General features: G+C 43.4%; 1 protein-coding gene across 1 annotated transcript in view; it reads left to right on the top strand.

Annotated features, from left to right (window-relative positions):
- NUP210 (nucleoporin 210) overlaps positions 1-22,712 on the top strand; it is a 657,387-nt gene that overhangs the window by 443,239 nt on the left and 191,436 nt on the right. Inside the window, exon 27 of the mRNA XM_063426963.1 lies at positions 5,142-5,273. Coding sequence (XP_063283033.1) covers positions 5,142-5,273 — 132 coding nt within the window. The remainder of the gene's footprint in view (positions 1-5,141; positions 5,274-22,712) is intronic.

Below are 22,712 nucleotides of genomic sequence, written 5' to 3'. Positions count from 1 at the left end.
GTCCTGGGGCTGTTTTTTCCGGCATCTGTTTCTTGTGTTTGCGTCCCATTAGGGCTTAAGGGGTTCCCACTTTCGGTTAGTGGTTGTTGGGGGTAGTATCTGTCGATTTGAAATGTATTTTCTTCCGTTTTTGCTCGGAGCTCCTTAGACTTGCGTCTGCTTGCCTCCGCTGTTAGGCTCCGCCCCCCTCTATTTGACGCTTCTATTTGACTCTCAGATATGAAGAGCACGCCCAATATGTACTATTTAGCAGTTTAGCAGCAAAATAATTTGAATTTTTACAACTGTGCTGTAACCGCACTATTTGACGCTTCTATTTGACTCTCAGATATGAAGAGCATGCCCCAAATTTACTATTAAGCAGATTAGCACCCAGAAAATAAGAATCTTTACAACTGTGCTGTAAGCGCACTATTTGACGCTTCTATTTGAATCTCAGATATGAAGTGCACCATAGGCCACAAATGTACTATTTAGCAGCCAAAAAATGTAAATGTTTAAAACTGCAATGTGACAACAGTATTTGACGCTTCTATTTGACTCTCAGATATGAAGAGCACGCCCAATATGTACTATTTAGCAGTTTAGCAGCAAAACAATTAGAATTTTTACAACTGTGCTGTAAGCGCACTATTTGACGCTTCTTTTTGACTCTCAGATATGAAGTGCACCGCAGGCCACAAATGTACTATTTAGCAGCCAAAAAATTTGAATGTTTAAAACTGCAATGTGACAACAGTATTTTACGCTTCTATTTGACTCTCAGATATGAAGAGCACGCCCAAAATGTACTATTTAGCAGATTAGCACCCAGAAAATAAGAATGTTTCAAACTATGCTGTAAGCGCACTATTTGACGCTTCTATTTGACTCTCAGATATGAAGAGCACCCCACTAATGTACTTTTTAGCACCCAAAAAAATTTAAGTTTTAAAACTGCAATGTGACAGCAGTATTTGATGCTTCTATTTGACTCTCAGATATGAAGTGCAACCCACTAATGTACTATTTAGCACAAAAAAAATTACTTTTTAAAACTCTGATGTAACCGCAGCATTTGACGCTTCTATTTGACTCTCAGATATGAAGTGCATCCCACTAACGTACTAGTTTGCAGAATTATTTTGTAATCTGTCCCTGAAAGCGGCAGCATCCTCTCCCTACACTAATAAGAGTTCATGTGACATGCCGAGCTATGCGACTCCAGCTTATATATAGAGGCTGAGTCACATGCTGCACTGGCCAATCACAGCCATGCCATTAGTAGGCATGGCTGTGATGGCTTCTAAGGGCACACGAGTCAAACGCTTGTTGATTGGCTGCCCTGCAGCCTTTTCGAACACGGACAAACCTGAATATACAGTGATATGTCCGTGTTCGGGTCCGGGGTCCAAAAAACTTAATGTTCTGTACGAACCAGAACTTTACAGTCCGGGTTCGCTCAACTCTAGTTGTTTTGCATAATATAATTGTTTGAAACAACGTAACTAGAATGTTGTGGATAAATCATGTTGTGCTTGATATCATCCAATTTAGAGTAGAGTGTGAAGGTTGATGCTTATTGGATAATGTCAGAGACTGTAATTATGGTTGTAATTTACTAAATATAGTCAATTGCGTCTTTATTCAAAATAACTCTCAGAACAGCTTTATGATTCAATGGATTGTTATGGTGCTTGGAGTGTGCCTTTAAGATTTTAGCACATGCAAATTTTCCCCAGCCATCTCTTGACAAAATATGAAAATTAGTTAACATTTGCACAGCACGTGCATGCATATGCCACTGCTGGCGCAAATTTAGAATTTTATGCCCAAGCAAATGTGCTTGTAGCAAAGACACATCATGAGGCAGCAAAACTACTGAAAGTGCAGCAGGTAAGTAACTTAACTTAACTTACTATTCTTACTTTTATCTTCTATGTTTCTGACCTTAACAAAAAGGAGGAAATTTGGCTAAATTATTTTTTTTTTTCTAACTACATGTGATTTCTTGTAAGAAGTGTGATAATGTAAGAAAAAAATAAATAAATAATAATCTCCAATCAGAACCATTTTTACCACATGTGCAAATCGCCTGTAGATGCAAGGTTTAATATGAAATGTATAAATATTGGAGTAGGACTGCCCTATAGTTATTTCTGATAATAAAGTAAAGGGTTTGGATCAATGTAATTAGAGTTGGGATCTGGGTTTGACATCCAGTCATTGCATTTAACATTGGGTTGTTGTTTATGTTCTCTTTTGTCTGATATGAGGTTATTCCCCGTGTATGTTATATTAGTATATAGTTATTGCATAATTGCATAGGCTGAGGAGAGATTTGTGTCCATCAAGTTCAACCTTTCTCACATCTATTTTCCTTTAGATCCAAAAGATTAGGCATTACAGAGAATTGTGTCACCATATTAGTGTAACACATGCTTTAATTCTGGGTTTCATTCTGCTGCCAGTAGTGATTTTAAAGCATTTCTATAATACCCCTCCTCCCTAAAATAAGGTAAGATGGGGCGGGGCTTAGCGGCAGAATGAGCCGGATGCCATTTCTTTCAGCTCCTAGCAAAACAATCTGAAATACATTTCATCGGAAATACAAGCCATCCACGCAAAAAAATACCTGTATTGCCCGGGGGAGACCATCTTGCATCGCCGATGTCATTTCGGTACAATCCGAGGCAGGCAAAACCCAAAACGAAAATCTGGGCCTACTACACGCCGAACTACCTCGGCCTGGAGTACTTGTGGTGCGGAGAGAGCCTGGGAGACCCAAGTGACGAACATCCACAGGACCCCGACCAAATCCATGAGGTGATGGGGCGCAGATCACAAAGACCACACCAAGGTACTGCCACAGCACAACCTGATATAGGGGCACTGCTACCGAAACAAACCCCAGCCAAAATGGCGGCCGACCAAGACCCAGACCCCCCACAGACAGAAACCCCTCCAGCACAGGCCACCCAGGGGAACACACAGAGAACTCCACAGCCCACGCAGACCGCAACCACCAAAACCATACCCCCACAGGGAACAGCAGACCCAGCCACCAAGCAAGACCTTCAGCAGATGCAGACTATGCTACAGGACATACAGCGCCTGCTGGCAGCAGGCTTACCAGCGCTCAAATCAAGCATGCAACAGATCACAGAAAAAGTGACTACCACTGAAAACCAAGTCAAAACAATACAAGGAGAAATCTCTACGATACAAGACTCGCTCCACCAACTACAACACGACCAGCAACTCTTGTCAATACAATTGGCGGTGCAGGAGATTAAAAACCGGCGCAACTATATAAAAATCAGAGGCATCCCAGCCTCGGTGAGCAAAGAAGATCTACTGCACTACGTGAGGCGACTCACACAATCATTACTCCCTCCTGCAGTAACAAAGAATCTCACCTTCGCAGGGATCTACCGCCTACCCACGCCTCCAAGAGCCGTTGCAACGCTAGCCGGAGATGTCACCATCTGCTGCGTCCTACCCCAAGACACGGGGCACATCATGAGAGCAATCAGGGGTAAGACCCCGCTTGATTTCGAGGAGGCTCAAATGACTTTCTACCAGGACCTATCCAAGGCCACACTTCAGTGGAGAAAGTCACTTGCGGAACTCACCGGCCACCTGCGCACAGCAGGAATACCATACAGATGGGGGAACCCTCGCTCCTCGCTCCTTACTCATCACTCACCAAGGTACCACCCATAAACTCTCCACGTGGCCTTGTTTAATACAACCTGTATTCTCCCCACCTTCCATGCAATATAAATAATTCTGATGTTTATGTTACTACCTGCTTACCGCACACCCGAGGAGTTAGCCGGCGATGATGATGGCGCACTGCCGCTTTACCAGACCACAAGCCGCAGCCTAAGCCAATACCTACCCCCCGACAGCCCCTAGGTTAGGGCTGCCACCCCTCACGAGTAGTCTTCTAGTAACTAGACCACCAAACCACTGCAGAACGTAGAAATGGACACATGCACTACTCACTAGACAATCTGCCCGACAAAACGATACCCAATACACCCACATGGGCCCTAGCACCACACCGCACCTCCACGCAACTACTTCCTAACACCTATAGGGTCATGCCTCCGACACCGACCCATGGCCTAGGTACCACACTGTCACGTTTACATAGATTGATATGGAGCGCAACTGCAGATTTCTTCGGACTTAGATTGTTGATTAGGATACTTAGAAAATAAAATAGGAACTGAGTATTCAATATTGGAAAATACAGGTACTGTATCTTTAATTACTTCGCTGTTGCTTTAATTGGAGTAGGCAGCTTCCGATATACATGCAATCTAGCACATTGGTGTTTGCAAGTTTTAAGGAAATGGAGAAAGTTAGAAATGAAGTTGTAACAGGAGTGATTCGTTTTGGAGTTAGAGATAGCAGGCCTGGGAGCAGCTGTAGCCTGAATGCTTAACGGACTTGAGAGCAGGCTGTAGCAGAATTGCTTGGCAACTTAGAGAGTAGACTATGGCAGGACTGCTCAGCTGGCTTGAAAGAAGGTAAGCTCTTATCACAGATATAATAATTGACTTAGCTTCAAAAGGGTGAAAAATCAAGTTCCCGGACTTCTCTAATCCTGTCTCAGAAACAACCCTCCCCGGGTCCAGATACTAGCCGTGGTCGAGGAGAGGAGAAGGAGGGTAAGTAGAATTCCAGTCCGGTTCGGTACACAAGTAGAGGTCGCAGAGAAACTTTTAGCCGGGTTGATATCGTGGTAACGCTGTTCAATAATCCAGCGTCTTGTATCTGGCGCGGTCGCATTATGTAGCGTGGGGAGACCGTGTCAGAGAAGGGGTGTGGCTAAACTCCGTCAACCCGGAAGAGACAAGGAATTACCGGTAGTTGAGGCATGACACACACCCGCAGACGAGTTGCTAGACTAAACCCATACACGAACCCAACTCCTACCTAGGATTTTACTTAATTTTACGTGTTATACTTAACACAAATTGTGCCAAAACTCATCAAATGCATTATTGAACCTCCGTTAAAACCTGTTACCCTCTTAAACTATGCATATGTTAAACCATGTATAAGTCTTGTGCACGCAAAAATAAAGAATAAAAAATAAAAATAAGGTAAGACACAGTTGCACTAATGATATGTATTTGCTTCTACAGATGCCAGTGTATGTGTCAGGTGTCACAAGTTGCCAATCCCCATTTTCATTTGGTAGTGCCATACCAGGGTTAACGTTCCATTGGACTGTTCTAAAAAAAGACTTTCTTAATGTTACAAGCCGATATGATGAGGTAAGGCTCTAGGTTTTCCATTTAACAATTAATATTTTTGTCTGCATTCATTTCTGTTTATATAAAGTTTAATATACCTTTCTCATGCTGCAACTTGTGCTACACTCCCACTAACAGACACATTACATTACATACACATTACAGCTATTACATACAGCCAGCACACATAATACACACAGTACATATGTATTTATTTTTTTACAAAGATTTGGGAAATGGGTTCTCCATGTCTACTGCAGAATTGTTGGCATAGTATCATTTGTGGTGGCAATGTGATGTAATATGCCCATACTGAACTCAAATAATTGAGTTAAACAGATCTTCTATCTTCTCTGGGAACCCCTACATTGAATCCCCCCCAGTTCCTGTTGGGCTGGCTCAACTCTTTCACACAAGCACTTCAACAAACTCTTCTTTAGCTCCTCCTATGAGATGTAAATGCCTTAATTGCTGTGTTCTGGAAGCAAGTAGAAGTACTCACCATGACTCAATGGATAAACAGGGTCAATGATGTCAAAAGCTTGGGAGAATTGCATTGGTCGGCAAGACGCCGTAGACATCAATATTTGCAGATTTGGGAGCCCTGGATGGCATATTTATAAAAGTACCCAGACCCTCTAAACCTTCCACTGTTGTTAAAAGTATCCAGATTAAAGGAGCACTATAGGGTCAGGAACACAAACATGTATTCCTGACCCTATAGGGTTAAAACCACAATCTAGCTCTTTTAGCCCCCATTACCTCCCTAAATAAAGTAAAATCTTACATGTATTCAATCTGAAGCTGCCTGTGAAGTTCCTCGTACATCATCAGAAGTGGTGGCCTGATCCAATCACAATGCTTCCCCATAGGATTGGCTGAGACTGACAAGGAGGCAGATCAGGGGCAGAGCCAGCACAATTCAAAGACAGCCCTGGACAATCAGCATCTCCTCATAGAGATTAATTAAATCAGTGTATCTCTATGAGGAAAGTTCAGTGTCTGCATGCAGAGGGAGGAGACACTGAATGTTTGGATGCATTTTAGGCAGCCATGACCCAGGAAGGATCTCTAACAGCCATCTGAGGAGTGGCCAGTGAAGTTATCACTAGGCTGTAATGTAAACACTGCATTTTCTCTGAAAAGACTCTGAAAGACAGTGTTTACAGCAAAAAGCCTGAAGGTAATGATTCTACTCACCAGAACAAATTCAATAAGCTGTAGTTGTTTTGGTGACTATAGTGTCCCTTTACCCCTCTAACCCCCTCTCCTCCTTTGATGTACACATTCTTAAAGCTCCTTGCAAGTTATTTGTCATGACATACCAGCTTTGACTTGCAATGTTGTAACATACCAATACCGTAATATGACTGCTTTGTAAATGCCTTGATATGTGGCAAATAAACATAAATACAATATTTAGGATGCAATGGAAAGTAGAAACTTGCCATGTGCCATGCAGTTGGTGCAGAAGAGAGACTTGAAATGTTCTCACCACAAGTTCAGGATGGATGCCTTGTCTGTGAGGAGTGTTTTACCACCTGCACAAGGGACTCTGTACCTGGTGTGAATTGCAGTACACTGCCTTCAGATATTCATAAAACCCTCTGTAGTCAGCAACATCTGTGCAAAGCTGAGTTCTCTCTGCAAGGTTTGTCCATCACATGTTCTTAATCTCTCGGAGCTTGGATTTCGCATACAAGGTGGAAGGCTGCTTTCATAGTTACATTAAAACATACAGTTATAAAAACATTAGCAGGTGCAAAAGGCCCTGTCTATGACATCACCTGCTGCTGCAGCCTGGCACAGGTCAGAGTATTTTGGCGGTTGCCATCTTCAAACAGTCGTATTTTAAAAACTATAAATCCTACAGTGAAGAGCTTTATATTGTGAGAATCACAAGACTCAGGCCTACATTTTATAGTATGTCTCTGAGATATTAACAATGAAGGCACAGTCGCAGTTTAGAAATTGCCCTTCAAATGTGAGCTTTGCAGAGTGGCGTTTCAATGAATGCCAATGGACGGCGTGAGTTGCAAACAAATGGTCATATTGTGAAAACTATCAGGACTATGGCTTAGCTGTTTTTAGTGGCAGCAGGGATAGCTGAACGTTTTCATATAAGATTTGTGTAGGTGGGCCTGAAAATGAGGGAGTGGTGGCAGTTTAGAAATCATGTCCTGATTTTTCAGCTTTTGCCAGCTCCCACTCTAGCTTTGCCATTCATTTCTATGGGACAAATTTCGCCACAAGAACGACCATATTCCGAGAACCATTTGCCGAAACGTTCCACAAAGTAATAGCAATCCGATCGGGAACAATCTGCACGTTTTCGTATATTTCTGTCTATGTAGTGTAAAAACTGTGGGAGGAGTTAGGGTGGCAAATTTGGCTATAATAAGAATAAGAATAATATATATGTGAGATAACATTAAGTGGTCTTGCTATGCAAGAACACTTAATAATATATATGTGAGATAACATTGTGATCTTGCTATGCAAGAACACTTAATTAAACTAAATGCTTGTGAATATCATTATTAGATTAAAACACCCTCCTCAACATGTCATCATGTCAGCCTCGCTGTCATTTTAAGATGGCGCAGCGTCTGTCTCCAAGTCTCTCCTCTGTCCTTTAACATTTAAAAGTACACCTATTTATAACTTAGGTGTCGTCATTTTAGGGTCACCGTAGTTTTTATATGAAAAAGTTATTACTTATTTAACTTTTATTCATCTTAGGACCTCCCTTAACTTGGCAAAAATACAAGGCCAGGGCCGGATTAACATAGGGGCTGATGGAGCTGCAGCTCCAGGCCCAGGCCCATGGAATAGGCCCATTGGTTTAAAAAAAAAAAATAAAAAAAAATTTTTAATTTTTTTTTTTTTTACACACTACTCTTAGGGTTGCCAGGTATTTCTCATGTATTTCTTAGGGTTGCCAGATTTTTCTCAGAAGTATTTCTCAGGTATTTGAAGCTGCCTAGCCGGTGCCGGTATTGCAGTAATACCGGCAATACAAATGTCTGTCTCAGTATAAACATAGATTATTCTGCAATACCAGCGCCGGCCAGTAGGGGTCGCTGTTTGTGTGGAGAGAGGCAGTGATAAGAAGTTACGGCATCTCCCTCCCTGCCTCTCTCTACTCACTGATCCGCAGGGGGAGCAGCTCTACACAGAGAGTCCAGACAGCAGCTCCGAGACATGGGGACGCTGAGACATTGGGACACTGGGGAACATGGGGACCCTGAGCATGGACATCCACAGGAATTTTTCCGGGGGGCATAATTGTAATGACATCCATGCTTGGCCTCTTTTTGACAGTGTCATGAAAGGGAAGGAGCATAGTCATTTTCACATAAAGCAAGGATGAATAGCGTTTTCACAACTATGGTGTCAGGAATATATGTTTGTATATAGGAACATTCTGGTCACCATAACAACTTTATCTAAATGAAAATGCTTTGATGCAAGGAGGCCCCTGGGTGCTCTTTTTTTGAAGGGGTGAAACCGCTCTCAAATGGTTTACCCCCAAACGCTTCATTTAGCTCCAGATCTCCAGGTCGCTCAGTGGTATTCGACTTCTGAAACAGAGTGTCAGGAAGTGCAGATTGACGTTGCGCATGGGTGCCGCTGATTGGCTAGAGTGGTCAGCTGACACTCTAAGCCAATCGCTAGTTCCCAATTCATAAAAATGTTTTACGTTTTTATGAATGGGGAGCTACTGATTGGCTTAGAGTGCTAGCTGACCCATCTAGCCAATCAGCGGCACCCCTACCCAGCGGCCCTCTGTGCTTCCTGATACTCAGTAAATAAAAGTGAACACATTAACACTGATATTGTTTGTTTTTACCTGGGGAGATGAGAAGGTCCAAAGTTTCCCTGCCAGGCCTTATGATGTGGTGTCCAGAATGAAGTGCTCCAATGTCATTTTTTTCTCCTTCATTTGACACAGTCTTCTTTGTCTTTTGAGGCTCCTTCTGCTCCTTTACCTTTCTGCTACTTTCTGCTTATTTTGCGCCCTTCTGCTCCTTTCTCTTTCTGATCCCTTTCTGCTCCTTGATAGCTCTTCCTGCTTCTTTCTGCCCCTTCCAGCTTCTTGCAGCCCCTTGCTGATCCTTAATGCTCCTTCTGATTCTTCCTGCCCCTTCCTGCTCCTTGCTGCCCCTTCCTGCTCCTTGCTGCCCCTTCCTGCTCCTTGCTGCCCCTTCCTGCTCCTTGCAGACCCTTCCTGCTTTTTGCAGACCCTTCCTACTCCTTGCTGACCCCTCCTGCCCCTTGCAGACCCTTTCTACGCCTTGCTGACCCCTCCTGCTCCTTGCTGCCTCTTCCTACTCCATGCTGCCCCTTCCTACTCCATGCTGCCCCTTCCTGCTCCTTGCAGTCCCTTCCTGCTCCTTGCAGACCCTTCCTGCTCCCTCTTCCTACTCCTTGCTGCCCCTTTCTACTCCTTGCTGCCCCTTCCTGCTCCTTGCTGCCTCTTCCTACTCCTTGCTGCCTCTTCCTACTCCTTGCTGACCCCTCTTGCTCCTTGCAGACCCTTCCTACTCCTTGGTGACCCCTCCTGCTCCTTGCAGACCATCCCTAGCACTTCCTGCTGCCCCTTCCTTTTCCTTGCTGACCCCTCCCGTCTCTTGCAGACCCTTCCTACTCCTTTCTGCCCCTTCTTTCTCCTTGCTGCCCCTTCCTACTCCTAGCAGACCCTTACTACTCCTTGCTGACCCCTCCTGCCCCTTGCAGACCCTTCCTGCTCCTTGCTGACCCCTCCTGCTCCTTGCTGACCCCTCCTGCTCCTTGCTGAGCCCTCCTGCTCCTTGCTGCCTCTTCCTACTCCATGCTGCTCCTTACTACTCCATGCTGCCCCTTCCTGCTCCTTGCAGTCCCTTCCTGCTCCTTGCAGACCCTTCCTGCTCCCTCTTCCTACTCCTTGCTGCCCCTTCCTACTCCTTGCTGCCCCTTCCTACTCCTTGCTGCCCCTTCCTGCTCCTTGCTGCCTCTTCCTACTCCTTGCTGCCTCTTCCTGCTCCTTGCTGCCTCTTCCTACTCCTTGCTGCCTCTTCCTACTCCTTGCTGACCCCTCTTGCTCCTTGCAGACCCTTCCTACTCCTTGGTGACCCCTCCTGCTCCTTGCAGACCATCCCTACCCCTTCCTGCTGCCCCTTCCTATTCCTTGCTGACCCCTCCTGCCTCTTGCAGACCATTTCTACTCCTTGCTGACCCCTCCTGCTCCTTGCTGACCCCTCATGCTCCTTGCTGCTCCTTCTACTTTACCCTCCTGCTCCTTGAAAACCTTTCGACCCCTTCCTGCTTCTTGCTGCCCCTTTCTATTCCTTGCTGACCCCTCCTGCCCCTTGCAGAACCTTTCTGCTCCTTCTACTTTACCTTCCTCTATGCGGTCTCCCCCACCCCCAATCCCTCACTTACCTGCTCTGTAGGCTGCCTCTGTGCTGCTCCCCTGCGGTTTCAGTCATGAGAGAGAGGCAGGGATAAGCTGTAGCTTCCTGCCTTTCTCCATTCACAGCGCCACCTACTGGCCAGCACTGGTATTGCACTGTATTCTCACACTAAAATGAAAAATAGCAGCACAAGCTGAAAAATCCGGGGGGGAGGGGGGCCAAGTACCCCCCTTTACCCCCCCATTTGGACGCCCATGACCCTGAGACACTAGGGACACAGTAGCCCCATGTCTCCCAGTGGCCCCTAGTCTGTGTCCCCATGTCTCCCAGCCACTGTCCCTAGTGTCTCAGTGGCCCCATGTCTCCCAGTGTCCCCATGTCTCTTAGTGTCCCCTAGTGTCCTAGTGACATCAGGACACTGGGAGACATGAGGATACAGACTCTAAGGGACACTGGGAGACATGGGGATACAAACACTAGGGGACACTGGGCGACATGGGGACACTGAGAGGCATGGGGACACTGGGCGACTTTGAGACATAGGAGACATGGCAGTGTCCCCATGTCTCCCAGCCAGTGTCCCTAGTATCTCAGTATCCCCATGTGTCCCTGGTGTCTCTCAGTGTCTGTAGTGTGCCAGTGTCCCTAGTGTCTCAGTGTCCCCTAGTATAAAAGAAAAAATCTCAGGCACTCACTGTGATAGATTTAGGCAGGTTTATTGGACACCGCAACGTTTCGACCTGTACCAAGGTCTTTATCAAGTCTCCAATGTCCCCTGTGTATCAGTGTCCCCTATGTATCAGTGTCCCCTATGTATCAGTGTCTCAGTGCCCTATGTCTCTCAGTGCCCGTAGTGTCTTTGTGCCCGTAGTGTCTCAGTGTCCCCTAGTATAAAAGAAAAAAATCTCAGGCACTCACTGTGATAGCTTTAAGCAGGTTTATTGGACACCGCAACATTTTGACCTGTACCCAGGTTTTTATCAAGTCTCCAGTGTCCCCTATATATCACAGTGTCTCAGTGCCCCATGTTTCCCCATGTCCCCTCGTGTCTGTCACCCAGTGTCCCTAATAGTCTCAGATTTCCCAGGTCTCCCAGTGTTCCCTAGCATCTGTGTCCCCATGTCTCCCAGTGCCCCAATGTCTCTCAATGTCCCCTAGGGACATGGGGACACTGGGAGACATGAGGACACAAACACTAAGGGACTGGGAGACATAGGGACACAGACATTCCCCCTTTTAGTGTATGTTCCCCTTTCGGCCATTCTGGTTATGTGATTTGTGTCAGTAGCCCACCCTTTTACCGCATACATAGACTTGCATTAAACCTGCTTTACTGGACACTGCTGTTAGGGGGTATGGGTTTACTTGAAAGATGAAAGCATGAGATTAGCAAAGGGTATGTGTTTTCTCATAGTTGCATCCTATGAGTTTCCCTACAGCATCATCTCCATCAGATACATGACGCTTAGGAGGTAGGACTGTTTTAGTGTTTTTGGTCAATAAGATTTTGTAATTAGGCCCATCATAATTATCAGCACCAGGCCCACTGGGCTCTTAATCTGGCCCTGTACAAGGCCATAACTAAAGGGTGTACATGTCATGGAAATTTTCCTGACTTAGGTCAAGAAGGCCTCTTAAAGTCTGAACATCTTTATCTACTTAGGGTTACCACAGTATATTATGTACTGAAAGAGTTGTAGCCAGGCAGGCCCTTGGGGTGTGCGAGCTGTGCGGCCGATACAGCTCACACATGGCCGGCCGGGATTGATATATTTTTTTTTAAATTGTGGTGGGGCGGAGCTTCCTGTGTGGTGGGGCGGAGCTTCACATGAGACGGGCGGAGCAAAACAGATGGCGGGCGGAGCTAAAAGTGACGGTTAACTGCTGTAGGGGAAGCAGGAAGGAGTCCCTGCTTACCCAACAAACAGTCTCCAGGAGCTGCATTGCCTCCACAATGAACAGAGGTAACCATGTGTGATTGTCAGTGTGAGTGTGACTGTCTGTGTGTCTGCCTGTGTGTGTGTGACTGTCTGCCTGTGTGTGTGTGTGTATGACTGTCTACCTATGTGTGTGTGATTGTGTGTGTATGGTTGTCTGCCTGTGTGTGTGTGTGTGTGTGTGTGTGTGCGTTGCTGTCTGCCTGTGTGTGTGGATGTCTTCCTGTGTGTGTGTGGCCGTTTGCCTCTGTGTGTGTGTGTGTGTGTGTGTGTGTGTGTGTGTGTGTGTCTGAAACAATTATATGGATATTTGAATCTTCAATAAAAAATTATCTAAAAAGCTGATTTCCTTTGTACTATGTGCAAAAGTTAAGATGATGCTCCAGTCATTGCAGTGTAAATAGTTTCTAAAAAGTCTCAGGTTTCTCACAGCACCTTTCCAAATAAAAAATATGTCATCAATGAAACAGCGATATGAAACCAAGTTCACATAAAAAGCTATGAAAAATTAATTTCTCCTCCTAGTACGCCATATTTTTTTTTTTTTCCGTAACTGGTTGCAAACTTTGTTCCCATCGCCATTATTTTGATTTGTATACAAGAATTATATTTAAACCAAAAATAATTATTGGCGAGGATCAAAGAGATTCCTTCTATAATGACGTTGTCACCTTGTTCATCTTGGAAGTCATATTTATTAAGAAAATATTTCACTGCTTCTATCTATTATGTGGATTGATGCTATGCAATGAGCTCACATCACAGAAAACAACAAGGTAATTTTCTTTCCATTTAGTTTTTTCTCGAATTTGTAACATATGGATCGTGTCTTTCAAACATGAGGCATTTTTTATTACTATTGGTTGAAGCAAGGTATCGATATAACCTGATATTCTTGATGAAATTCAATAAATAGGTCTATCCCGGAGGGTTGGTTTGGTTCTCATGTACCTTCGGTTGAGTATAAAAAACTGGAATGATTGGATTTTGAATAGATAGATACCTTGTTTTTTCCTCCTTTAGAATTTATATTTATATCCATTTGTTTATATCTATACTATAATTTGTCAGAAATCATATTTTTGGGGGAGAATGTAGATTTTTCTTTTAAACATGTGTGTATAAACTGGGAGTTTGTGTCCATATTGTTTTCTATCTGTCTATTATTTAGTTTTCTGTCTATTATATAACAAAAATAAGCAGAGTTGTCTAATGAAACTATTTGTATTAATAAAAAAAATAATCTCATTAAAAATCTGATGTTGGGACAGATTTTTATCTTTTTTGGAGAATACATTTTTCTGAAAAAAAATGCTGTTTTTCAAGATACTGAAATCTATTATTCAGTGGGATATTGAAATTGTCATTAGGTTTAGTTCCACTCATGGAGTATAAAGAGAGAGTAGGTGCTCTCTCTCTCTTACTTAATATTTTGATTTGGAGGATTATTTACTACCTCACTATAGAGTTTTGATGTTCTTAAGTTCCCAGTATTCCTCAATGTTCTTTTGCCAATGTTATTATATTTTTTTCTCATGTGGGGTGGTTGTTCATAATTTATGTTTTTTGGTTATACCTAGTTCTAGTTCTCATAGGGTCTATAGTTTGTATGGCTTGTTTTGGTGTGTATGATTACTTGGGGATCTCATTCTCATTCATGCCGACCCTCTTGTATTAGGATGTCTATCCGATTCCCACACAGTCTCCCAAAATCTTAAAATACATCATAACCAAACCCCACAAGAACTCTTCTTCTGCGCAGTAAAGTTATTTTTTTTGTTTGTTTTTTTAAAGATTTTAATCTCCCTTTTGCTAATATGGGGGTCATATTGACCCTCATAGAATGACGGTAGGGTATAGGGGGAGTTAGTAAGTTATCTTCACATATTACAAGGAAGCCGGTAGCTCCCTCTTTGTAATGACCCAAACGAACAAACTAAGAGGTCTTCTTTCTGACAAATAAATGAATAGACAAAATTCCTGTCTGAATGTCCAAGTGTTTAATTTCACATCACTATCTAGTGTGGGCAGATGATGTGTCCCACAGGACCTTTTTCTGTCCACACTAAGATGGCGGCGCCCAGGACCTAGGTCCGGTCACAAATTAAAGTTTTAGAAAAGGTAATGTGGGGGGCTTAGGGGTATTTGGGAGTAACAAGGGGGGCAATCAGATGTAGTGTAGTCGGGAGGGGAGTTAAATAAAAAATGGATGTGGCCATGACAGAGGGCACATGAAGCATGATCATATGCATATACAGTGAAACATGCTATTTAAAATAGAAGATAGAAATTGAATCTCGAAAAATTTTGGGCAAAGGTTGGATTGCTTCAGATATTTTCTGTATTCATCTTTATCAATACTAATTACAGATGGATAACTCCAGTTTAGGCAGAGTAATGTACCACTCAAGGCACCAACACAACTTTACTGCATTTGGCAGATTTTGGCCCTATATTCATGCTGCATTTTTCTCCCTGTTGAAATCTAAAATAGATTAAATAAATAAATAAAAATTAAATGACAGGGCATGTATGTTTACTGACACAAGCCTGATGTTCTAACATGCCTTACCACCTCAGACATGCTAAATCAGCCTGTAATACATTTAACTGTATAAGCTTACAACTATGCAATCATTTTTTATTTTTTTGGCTGTGTTACTTAGCTAGCATGTTACCAACCGAATCATGTGATCGATAGCTTGTATTTTCAAACTAATGAGTCAAGATATACATCAGGCTAAGCAACTGTTTTAGTATATCTTGAACCTTGATGTTTAACCTACTTTGTGCATAGACATCTCTGGAGGTTGCTACACATGACAGTATGCCCCTCTTTTTCTACATATGTAGAATATTGTTAAAGGACCACTATAGTGCCAGGAAAACATACTCGTTTTCCTGGCACTATAGTGCCCTGAGGGTGCCCCCACCCTCAGGGACCCCCTCCCGCCGGGCTCTGGGGAGAGTAAAGGGTCAAAACTTACCTTTATTCCAGCGCCGGGCGGGGAGCTCTCCTCCTCCTCTCCGCCTCCGATCCTCCCTTTCGGCTGAATGTGCATGCGCGGCAAGAGCTGCGCGCGCATTCAGCCGGTCTCATAGGAAAGCATTTACAATGGGCGCTTGCGTGCTCTCACTGTGATTTTCACAGTGAGAATCACGCAAGCGCCTCTAGCGGCTGTCAGTGAGACAGCCACTAGAGGATTTGGAGGCTGGATTAACCCTATTATAAACATAGCAGTTTCTCTGAAACTGCTATGTTTATTTAAAAAAAAAAGGGTTAATCCTAGAGGGACCTGGCACCCAGACCACGTCATTAAGCTAAAGTGGTCTGGGTGCCTAGAGTGGTCCTTTAAAGCCTAGCATGTTAATATACAGATCCCTTTGGTATAGCATATCGTTTAAATCTATTAACATACACAGTAGGTACCTCTGCTTGTTTAACAATCAGTTTCTCCGCTTGATGTGCCTTTAATTAACAGGACCTTATGATCCATAGCTTGTATCTTCAGCATATAGTTTAACAACCATAACATTTTTAAAACTGAGGCATCGCTACTCTGGAAATGTACCTTAACATTGCTAAACGATGTATCAACCCTATGCTGTAAATCTCTCGTACTTTCCCCCTGTTTTTCTTCTGTACCCCATCTTATATGCCTTTAATAAAAGAAAGATTGACAAAAAAAATTTAAAAAATTAAATGACAGCATTATGTAGCATAATGCAGCCTCTTTGGTCATGCCTTCCCTTTTCACAAAAAAGTCTTCCTAACTGGAGCTCAGCCCATGAAATAAAACTGTGATCTGAGCTATAGGGACACTATAGTCACCTGAACAACTTTAGCTTAATGAAGCAGTTTTGGTGTATAGAACATGGCCCTGCAGCCTCACTGCTCAATCCTCTGCCATTTAGGAGTTAAATCCCTTTGTTTATGAACCCTAGTCACACCTCCCTGCATGTGACTTGCACAGCCTTCCATAAACTCTTCCTGTAAAGAGAGCCCTATTTAGGCTTTCTTTATTGCAAGTTCTGTTTAATTAAGATTCCCTTATCCCCTGCTATGTTAATAGCTTGCTAGACCCTGCAAGAGCCTCCTGGATGTGATTAAAGTTCAATTTAGAGATTGAGATACAATTATTTAAAGTAAATTACATCTGTTTGAAAGTGAAACCAGTTTTTTTTTTCATGCAGGCTCTGTCAATCATAGCCAGGGGAGGTGGGGCTAGGGCTGCATAAACAGAAACAAAGTGATTTAACTCCTAAATGGCAGTGAATTGAGCAGTGAAATTGCAGGGGAATGATCTATACACTAAAACTGCTTTATTTAGCTAAAGTAATTTAGGTGACTATAGTGTTCCTTTAACTCCATCCCCCACAGCCTATCACTGCCCTCTATTTTTGTGCATAGAAGAGAGGGGGAAGTAATAAGATGACAGTGGCTGGCTGTGAAAGATGTCATATCCGCAACAGAGCTCACACTGAAATCTAATTGGGTGAGCTGAGTAAAACTTACACTCCAGAAAGCTGAACAGGTGTGTTTTTTTTTGTTTGTTTTTTTCAGTTTGAATGTCATTGATTTATTTATCTTAAAAATAAAATAAAATAAAAAATGTACAAGTCACTTGAAGACCTTTGTAGTTTGCCGTAAAGTATGCATCATAGAAATCACCAGAGGAAATAATTATTTCCAACATATATGCACACTTTTTAGCAATATTGAGAGATTCATGTAACTACATTATATCAGGTGTACAGATTTAAAAAAAATAATTGAAAAAAAATGGTAAACTGCAAAATTCCATATAAAGACAATAAATGGGGGCAGGGCTGGGCCGCCGAGCCGCATGGCAGCAGATTAACAGGGCTCCCGGCCCAAACAAACTAATCTGGCTCTGAAACGACCACAGAAGGCACGAAGATCAGATTGCCCGCTGACATGCTGAGGAGGATGGCATCAACTTTACATAGATACCGATCAGACCCGAAAAGCAAGCTGTGAGCGCCGTACAGGACTTTCAAGGCCTACCCAAGACCGCAAAACCAGACCTGGGTGACCATGAGCCGATCCTTGAAAAGCACCTTACTCTGGCAACGGAAGCTGCTGGCTCGGGGCACGGCCCCGCTCCCCCCCCCGGCCGGTGGGGTTATCCGGCCTCATGGAGGTGTCACACGCCGAGACGGGAGCTCCCCGCGCTGGGCCCAGATTGCTCTCCTAAACTGGCAAAGGCTGCCGAAAAGGAGCCCGCCAGTACAAGAGCTATGGGGTCCAATGTCAACACAGGCTCACTACAACGAAGGAAGGCACGAAGGGCTGGCGAGTGCGGCATATGTGGCCACGGATGACGACGGCGACTAAATGTAATTCCCGACAACCTGCCCGCTGACGGAGTGACGGCCCGGACTTACCGAGTCTGTGGGGGTCCTCGGGGAGTCCAGTCCCTGGAGCTGCGAGTCCTGTGGATCAGGGGGATGCGGGCCTTCCGGTGGACCGGTGACCGTGAGGGACACGCATCGCCCCCAAGTGTGTGGCCGGCGCCGGGAGAGACGGGGGCCTACACTCCAAAGAAGCCTGAGAGGTGCCGGGGAGGTGCAGGGTACGGGGGGCGCTCAGAACCTAGGTGTGGGGGTTCTGTGGTCGGTCTCTGGCCCTGAGTGCCCACGGGGCCACGGAGAGCCCAATCGGCGGACAGTGTCTGTCTGGGGAGGACAGACGGAAACCTGACACACTGGAACCATATTGTCTCTGTACCACGAACGGCCCGGATCGGACCAATATAGGGTCCCCGACCACAGCCACTAAGCCTGTACCTTACAGACTCATATATTCTGTATAACTCTGCCTGATACTAGGACGATGTTTATTTTTGCTGCTTTGTTTTCCTTTTTTTAATTTTATTGCTCATTTTATCTTTTTTATTTTATTATTTCCACGCTTGTATTCACAATTTAAGCGATTCGCATCAATGTGCAGGTCCTTCACGAATCCAGGGGCCGTTAATAAGCCCAGTAAAGCATATACGCTGCTTTAGTAGCTCCACTAATTACTGCACACAGTGAGAGGCATGCCCATATTGTCCTTAACTAGCGGCTGCAATGATGTAAACAGGATATATTAATGCCCCACGGTGCCAGACTAATATAAGTTAATGCACGTCACGTGTCCTATACCAGACAACAGCATTTTATAACATTAAACTGTACCAACATGCCTATGCAGTTATCATAATATGCACGCATAACCTGTAATATCTATAGACTAGCATAAACATTGACTAAGCTTTAGTACAGTATATACTTAATCTTACAAGCTTAACCTGAGTTGCATAAAATATAAAAAATTGTGCCTGTTAATCTTTTGTCCCGCATGTTACGCGAGGAAAAAGCCTGAGGACTGCTTTCGGGGCACCTCATGCCTGCTTGTAATATTTATGTGCACAATAAAAATAAAGAATTAAAAAAAAAAAAAAAAAAAGACAATAAATTATAAATTAATTGAAAAGGTAGAAGGAGAGGGAATTAGCGCACTTGTCCCTAACCAGTGATCCATATTATCAATGAAAGCTAAATCAGCAACTTCCATACATGTGGAATGTTTGAGTTGCATACTGTACTTCACCCACATTTTGTTCACGTTTTCTAAGTAGAGTTCTGTATCATTATATCATTATTTACATAATAGGAGATATTATGAGTATAGTTGACAGAGCATTCTGATGTCCCTGTTCCATTTAATCTGTTTAACATATGTAGGGTTAAGGAATGTATATGTGTGGCTAAAGATATAGGATAAAGAAGAATAAGGTCATGTCTACTTATTTTGTATGAGAGGAAATTATAATAAGGTATTTCTATCGTAGAAACTATATACACAATGGATACAGTTTGTAGGTTTAGCACACCTGCTTCATGTCTTTATTGCCCGGTGCTCGATTGCACTGCATATACCAAGGATGTAGAAGATTGTCAGCACTCTAGGTCTTTGTAAAGTTACTTTGTCCTCATGAAAGTTCCTGTGTGAACTGAAATGTTGACTAGTGGGAATCTTTAATAAATCATTTTTATTTTTCTAAAGACCTAGAGTGCTGACAATCTTCTACATCCTTGGTGTGTGTGTGTGTGTGTATGTGTGTATATATATATATATGCCGAAACCGATGTATGTTGTAGGCCGGTAAATAAAGTGGGCTTACATAGAGGAAAATATAGCTAATGGGAGTGGAGGGTGGGGCTGTTCGTCTAGACCAACGAAGGTAAGTAAGGGAAGGGGGGAGTCCCTTAAGTAGGTCTATAGCCCCTCCCACAACTTCACGCCATGCCTTCCAATTTGTGTTCGGGGCATTCTCATATGATATGGAATACGCTGGTGAAGAGAAGTAAATAAAAGGAAATAGTTGGTTGAGGTGTGCCGAAACCGATGTATGCTGTAGGCCGGTAAATAAAGTGGGCAAAAAGAGATAAATCAAAGCAAAACATTTATTCAGAAACATAGTACATTATTACATATTAAGTAGACATCTTAATGAAAGCCCTCCTAATCTCTTGGACTGGGTGTGGGATGTAAGTGGCGTAAGCCGAGGACTTCAGCGACCCAGTGTCTTAATCACGTGTGCTGGGATATCTTGGCTAGAGGCCGTGGAGGCAGCTCCGATTCTGAAGGAGTGCCCTGAGTAGTTGCTAGGATTTAGACCAAGTCTGGTGATAAGCATAAATTTTGCCGTGGTAAGAATTGCATCATGTAGTGGTTTTGTGGTGCGTGTTGGTTTTGTGGCTAAGAAAGCGTCCAGTACTTTCACTGGGCACCAATTGTTCCCTGTGGGGTAGTAGGTTATGTGAACCAGTTCCCCCATCTGACTTGTTTTGGTCTTAGGTAGGGTCAGGACGTAGTGGTCTGTGTGTTTCATAAGGTAAGAGTTGAGGAGGCACCCTTGGCTATGGTGCTGGCCACTAATGGTGAATTACCTTGTTCTAAGGATCCCATAAAAGGCTAGATAAATGGCGGTTTTAATAACAGCGTTTGTATGGGGTTCAAATGGTGCCTGGTCGAGTAGGTCGGACAAGGATTTGAACATTTTAATGTCAATGGCCAGTCTCTTGAGTGTTGCTGGACTGTCCGCTTTCGCTATGTCCTTGAGCAGTGTTTGGATGGGGTAAGAAGTTAAGAAACCCTTATGGTTAGGGAAGGAGCAATAAATATGGTGTTGTATACCCGTGAGGTACAGCTTAATAGTATTATGTGAGAATTTAAATTTAAAGTGGCAAAAAGATGCAAAAGCTATCAGTGAAGAAACCTCAAACCAGTTGGCTAGGTGATGGTCAGACATAAATTGTTTGTAAAAGTGAAAAGCTCTGTGGATAAGGCTAACTTGGTGAGAGCATGGATGTGCTGAAGTAGTTCATCTACTCCATGATAAGGTCTTGGAGAGTTGGAGCTGGGGTTGCCAAACGAGCTGCCGAGGGTAGGGACGTCTGAAGGCCTGAAATTGAAAGCAAGATAGCTGGTCAGCTGCCGTGTTGTATATACCAGGAACATGGGATCATATAATGTGGAACTGATGGGTAGCTGCCAGCCATGTGAGTTTCCTAAGGAAACTCATAATCGCCAAGGAGGAAGAGCGGCCCTTATTGATAATGTGGCATATCGCCAGGTTGTCGGAAAAGCAGCGCACGGACCGTAATTGGGGTGTTCGTACGTGTCTATGGTGAGTTTGCCCGTGATGCCGTTGGGCGAAGCGATCTTTGTTTATGAGGGCCGAATAAGTGTGATGACGTGCAACATGGGGTGAACTATGGAACGATGTGGAGGTGTCGTGCCTCGGTGGCGAGTTTGATGGATTTATCCACTGATTGTGGATGTGATTAGGGACTGTGATTGAATGGTGCCGTTGTGTTGGCCTTTTTTAACCTGTTGGTCTGTCAGGTGCGTGTCTGACAGGGTGATTACTTAATAGGGGGAAAAAGACGGGAAAAGAAAACAGGATACTTACTTGTGGTTAGCGAGTCTGCGCAATTGCCTTGAACTACGGGACGGAATTAATGTTTTCCAGACTGTTATGGCATGTGGGTTGCCTGAGATGGCTTAGAGACCTATGAAGAGGAACAGTTAAAATCTATTTTTTTTTTTTTTTTCTGACGTACGTAAGAGTGGCCGTGTGGGAATGTATTGCCTGCACGAAACTTGTCCGGTGGGTACAAGATGCAGTTCGCCGGCTGTGCGTTGTCCCAGAAAGCCTAATTGATGATTAGAGTGAGTATGCGAGTGTAATATTGATATTGTATTGACAAGATTCTTCTCTTACTTACCTATGTATTTGTGGTAGTGTAGTACGCAATGATTTGTTATCCTATGTTAGGGATTGCCTAGATGAAATACACGTATGGGGAACTGGGTTAAACTTTTTTTTTGTGCCCCTTTAACCCCTTAAGGACTGAGCCAAATGTACACGTTGTCTGTCCAACCGTAATTCACCTCTTTCATATTAAATGCAACCCCCACCCCCCTTATTATATATAATTTTATTCAGGGGAAACAGGGCTTTCATTTAATATCAAATATTTAGCTATGAAACATAATTTAATCCCTAATATAATCCCTATGTTAGGGATTGCCTAGATGAAATACACGTATGGGGAACTGGGTTAAACTTTTTTTTTTGTGCCCCTTTAACCCCTTAAGGACTGAGCCAAATGTACACGTTGTCTGTCCAACCGTAATTCACCTCTTTCATATTAAATGCAACCCCCACCCCCCTTATTATATATAATTTTATTCAGGGTAAACAGGGCTTTCATTTAATATCAAATATTTAGCTATGAAACATAATTTAATCCCTAATATAATCCCTATGTTAGGGATTGCCTAGATGAAATACACGTATGGGGAACTGGGTTAAACTTTTTTTTTGTGCCCCTTTAACCCCTTAAGGACTGAGTCAAATGTACACGTTGTCTGTCCACGTTGTCTAATATCAAATATTTAGCTATGAAACATAATTTAATATGAAAAAAAATGGGAGAAAATAAGAAATTGTGTTATTTTTTTAGTTCTACGTGACATTTTAACTGTCAATGTCATAATACTGTTTGCTTTTACTGCAATAAAATACACATATTTGTATTCAGCAAAG

This window comes from Pelobates fuscus, chromosome 7 (genome assembly GCF_036172605.1).
Source record: "Pelobates fuscus isolate aPelFus1 chromosome 7, aPelFus1.pri, whole genome shotgun sequence".
NCBI classification, from domain to species: domain Eukaryota; kingdom Metazoa; phylum Chordata; class Amphibia; order Anura; family Pelobatidae; genus Pelobates; species Pelobates fuscus.
Note: the sequence above shows the minus strand (reverse complement) of the source record. Positions and strands in the feature narration are given on the sequence as shown.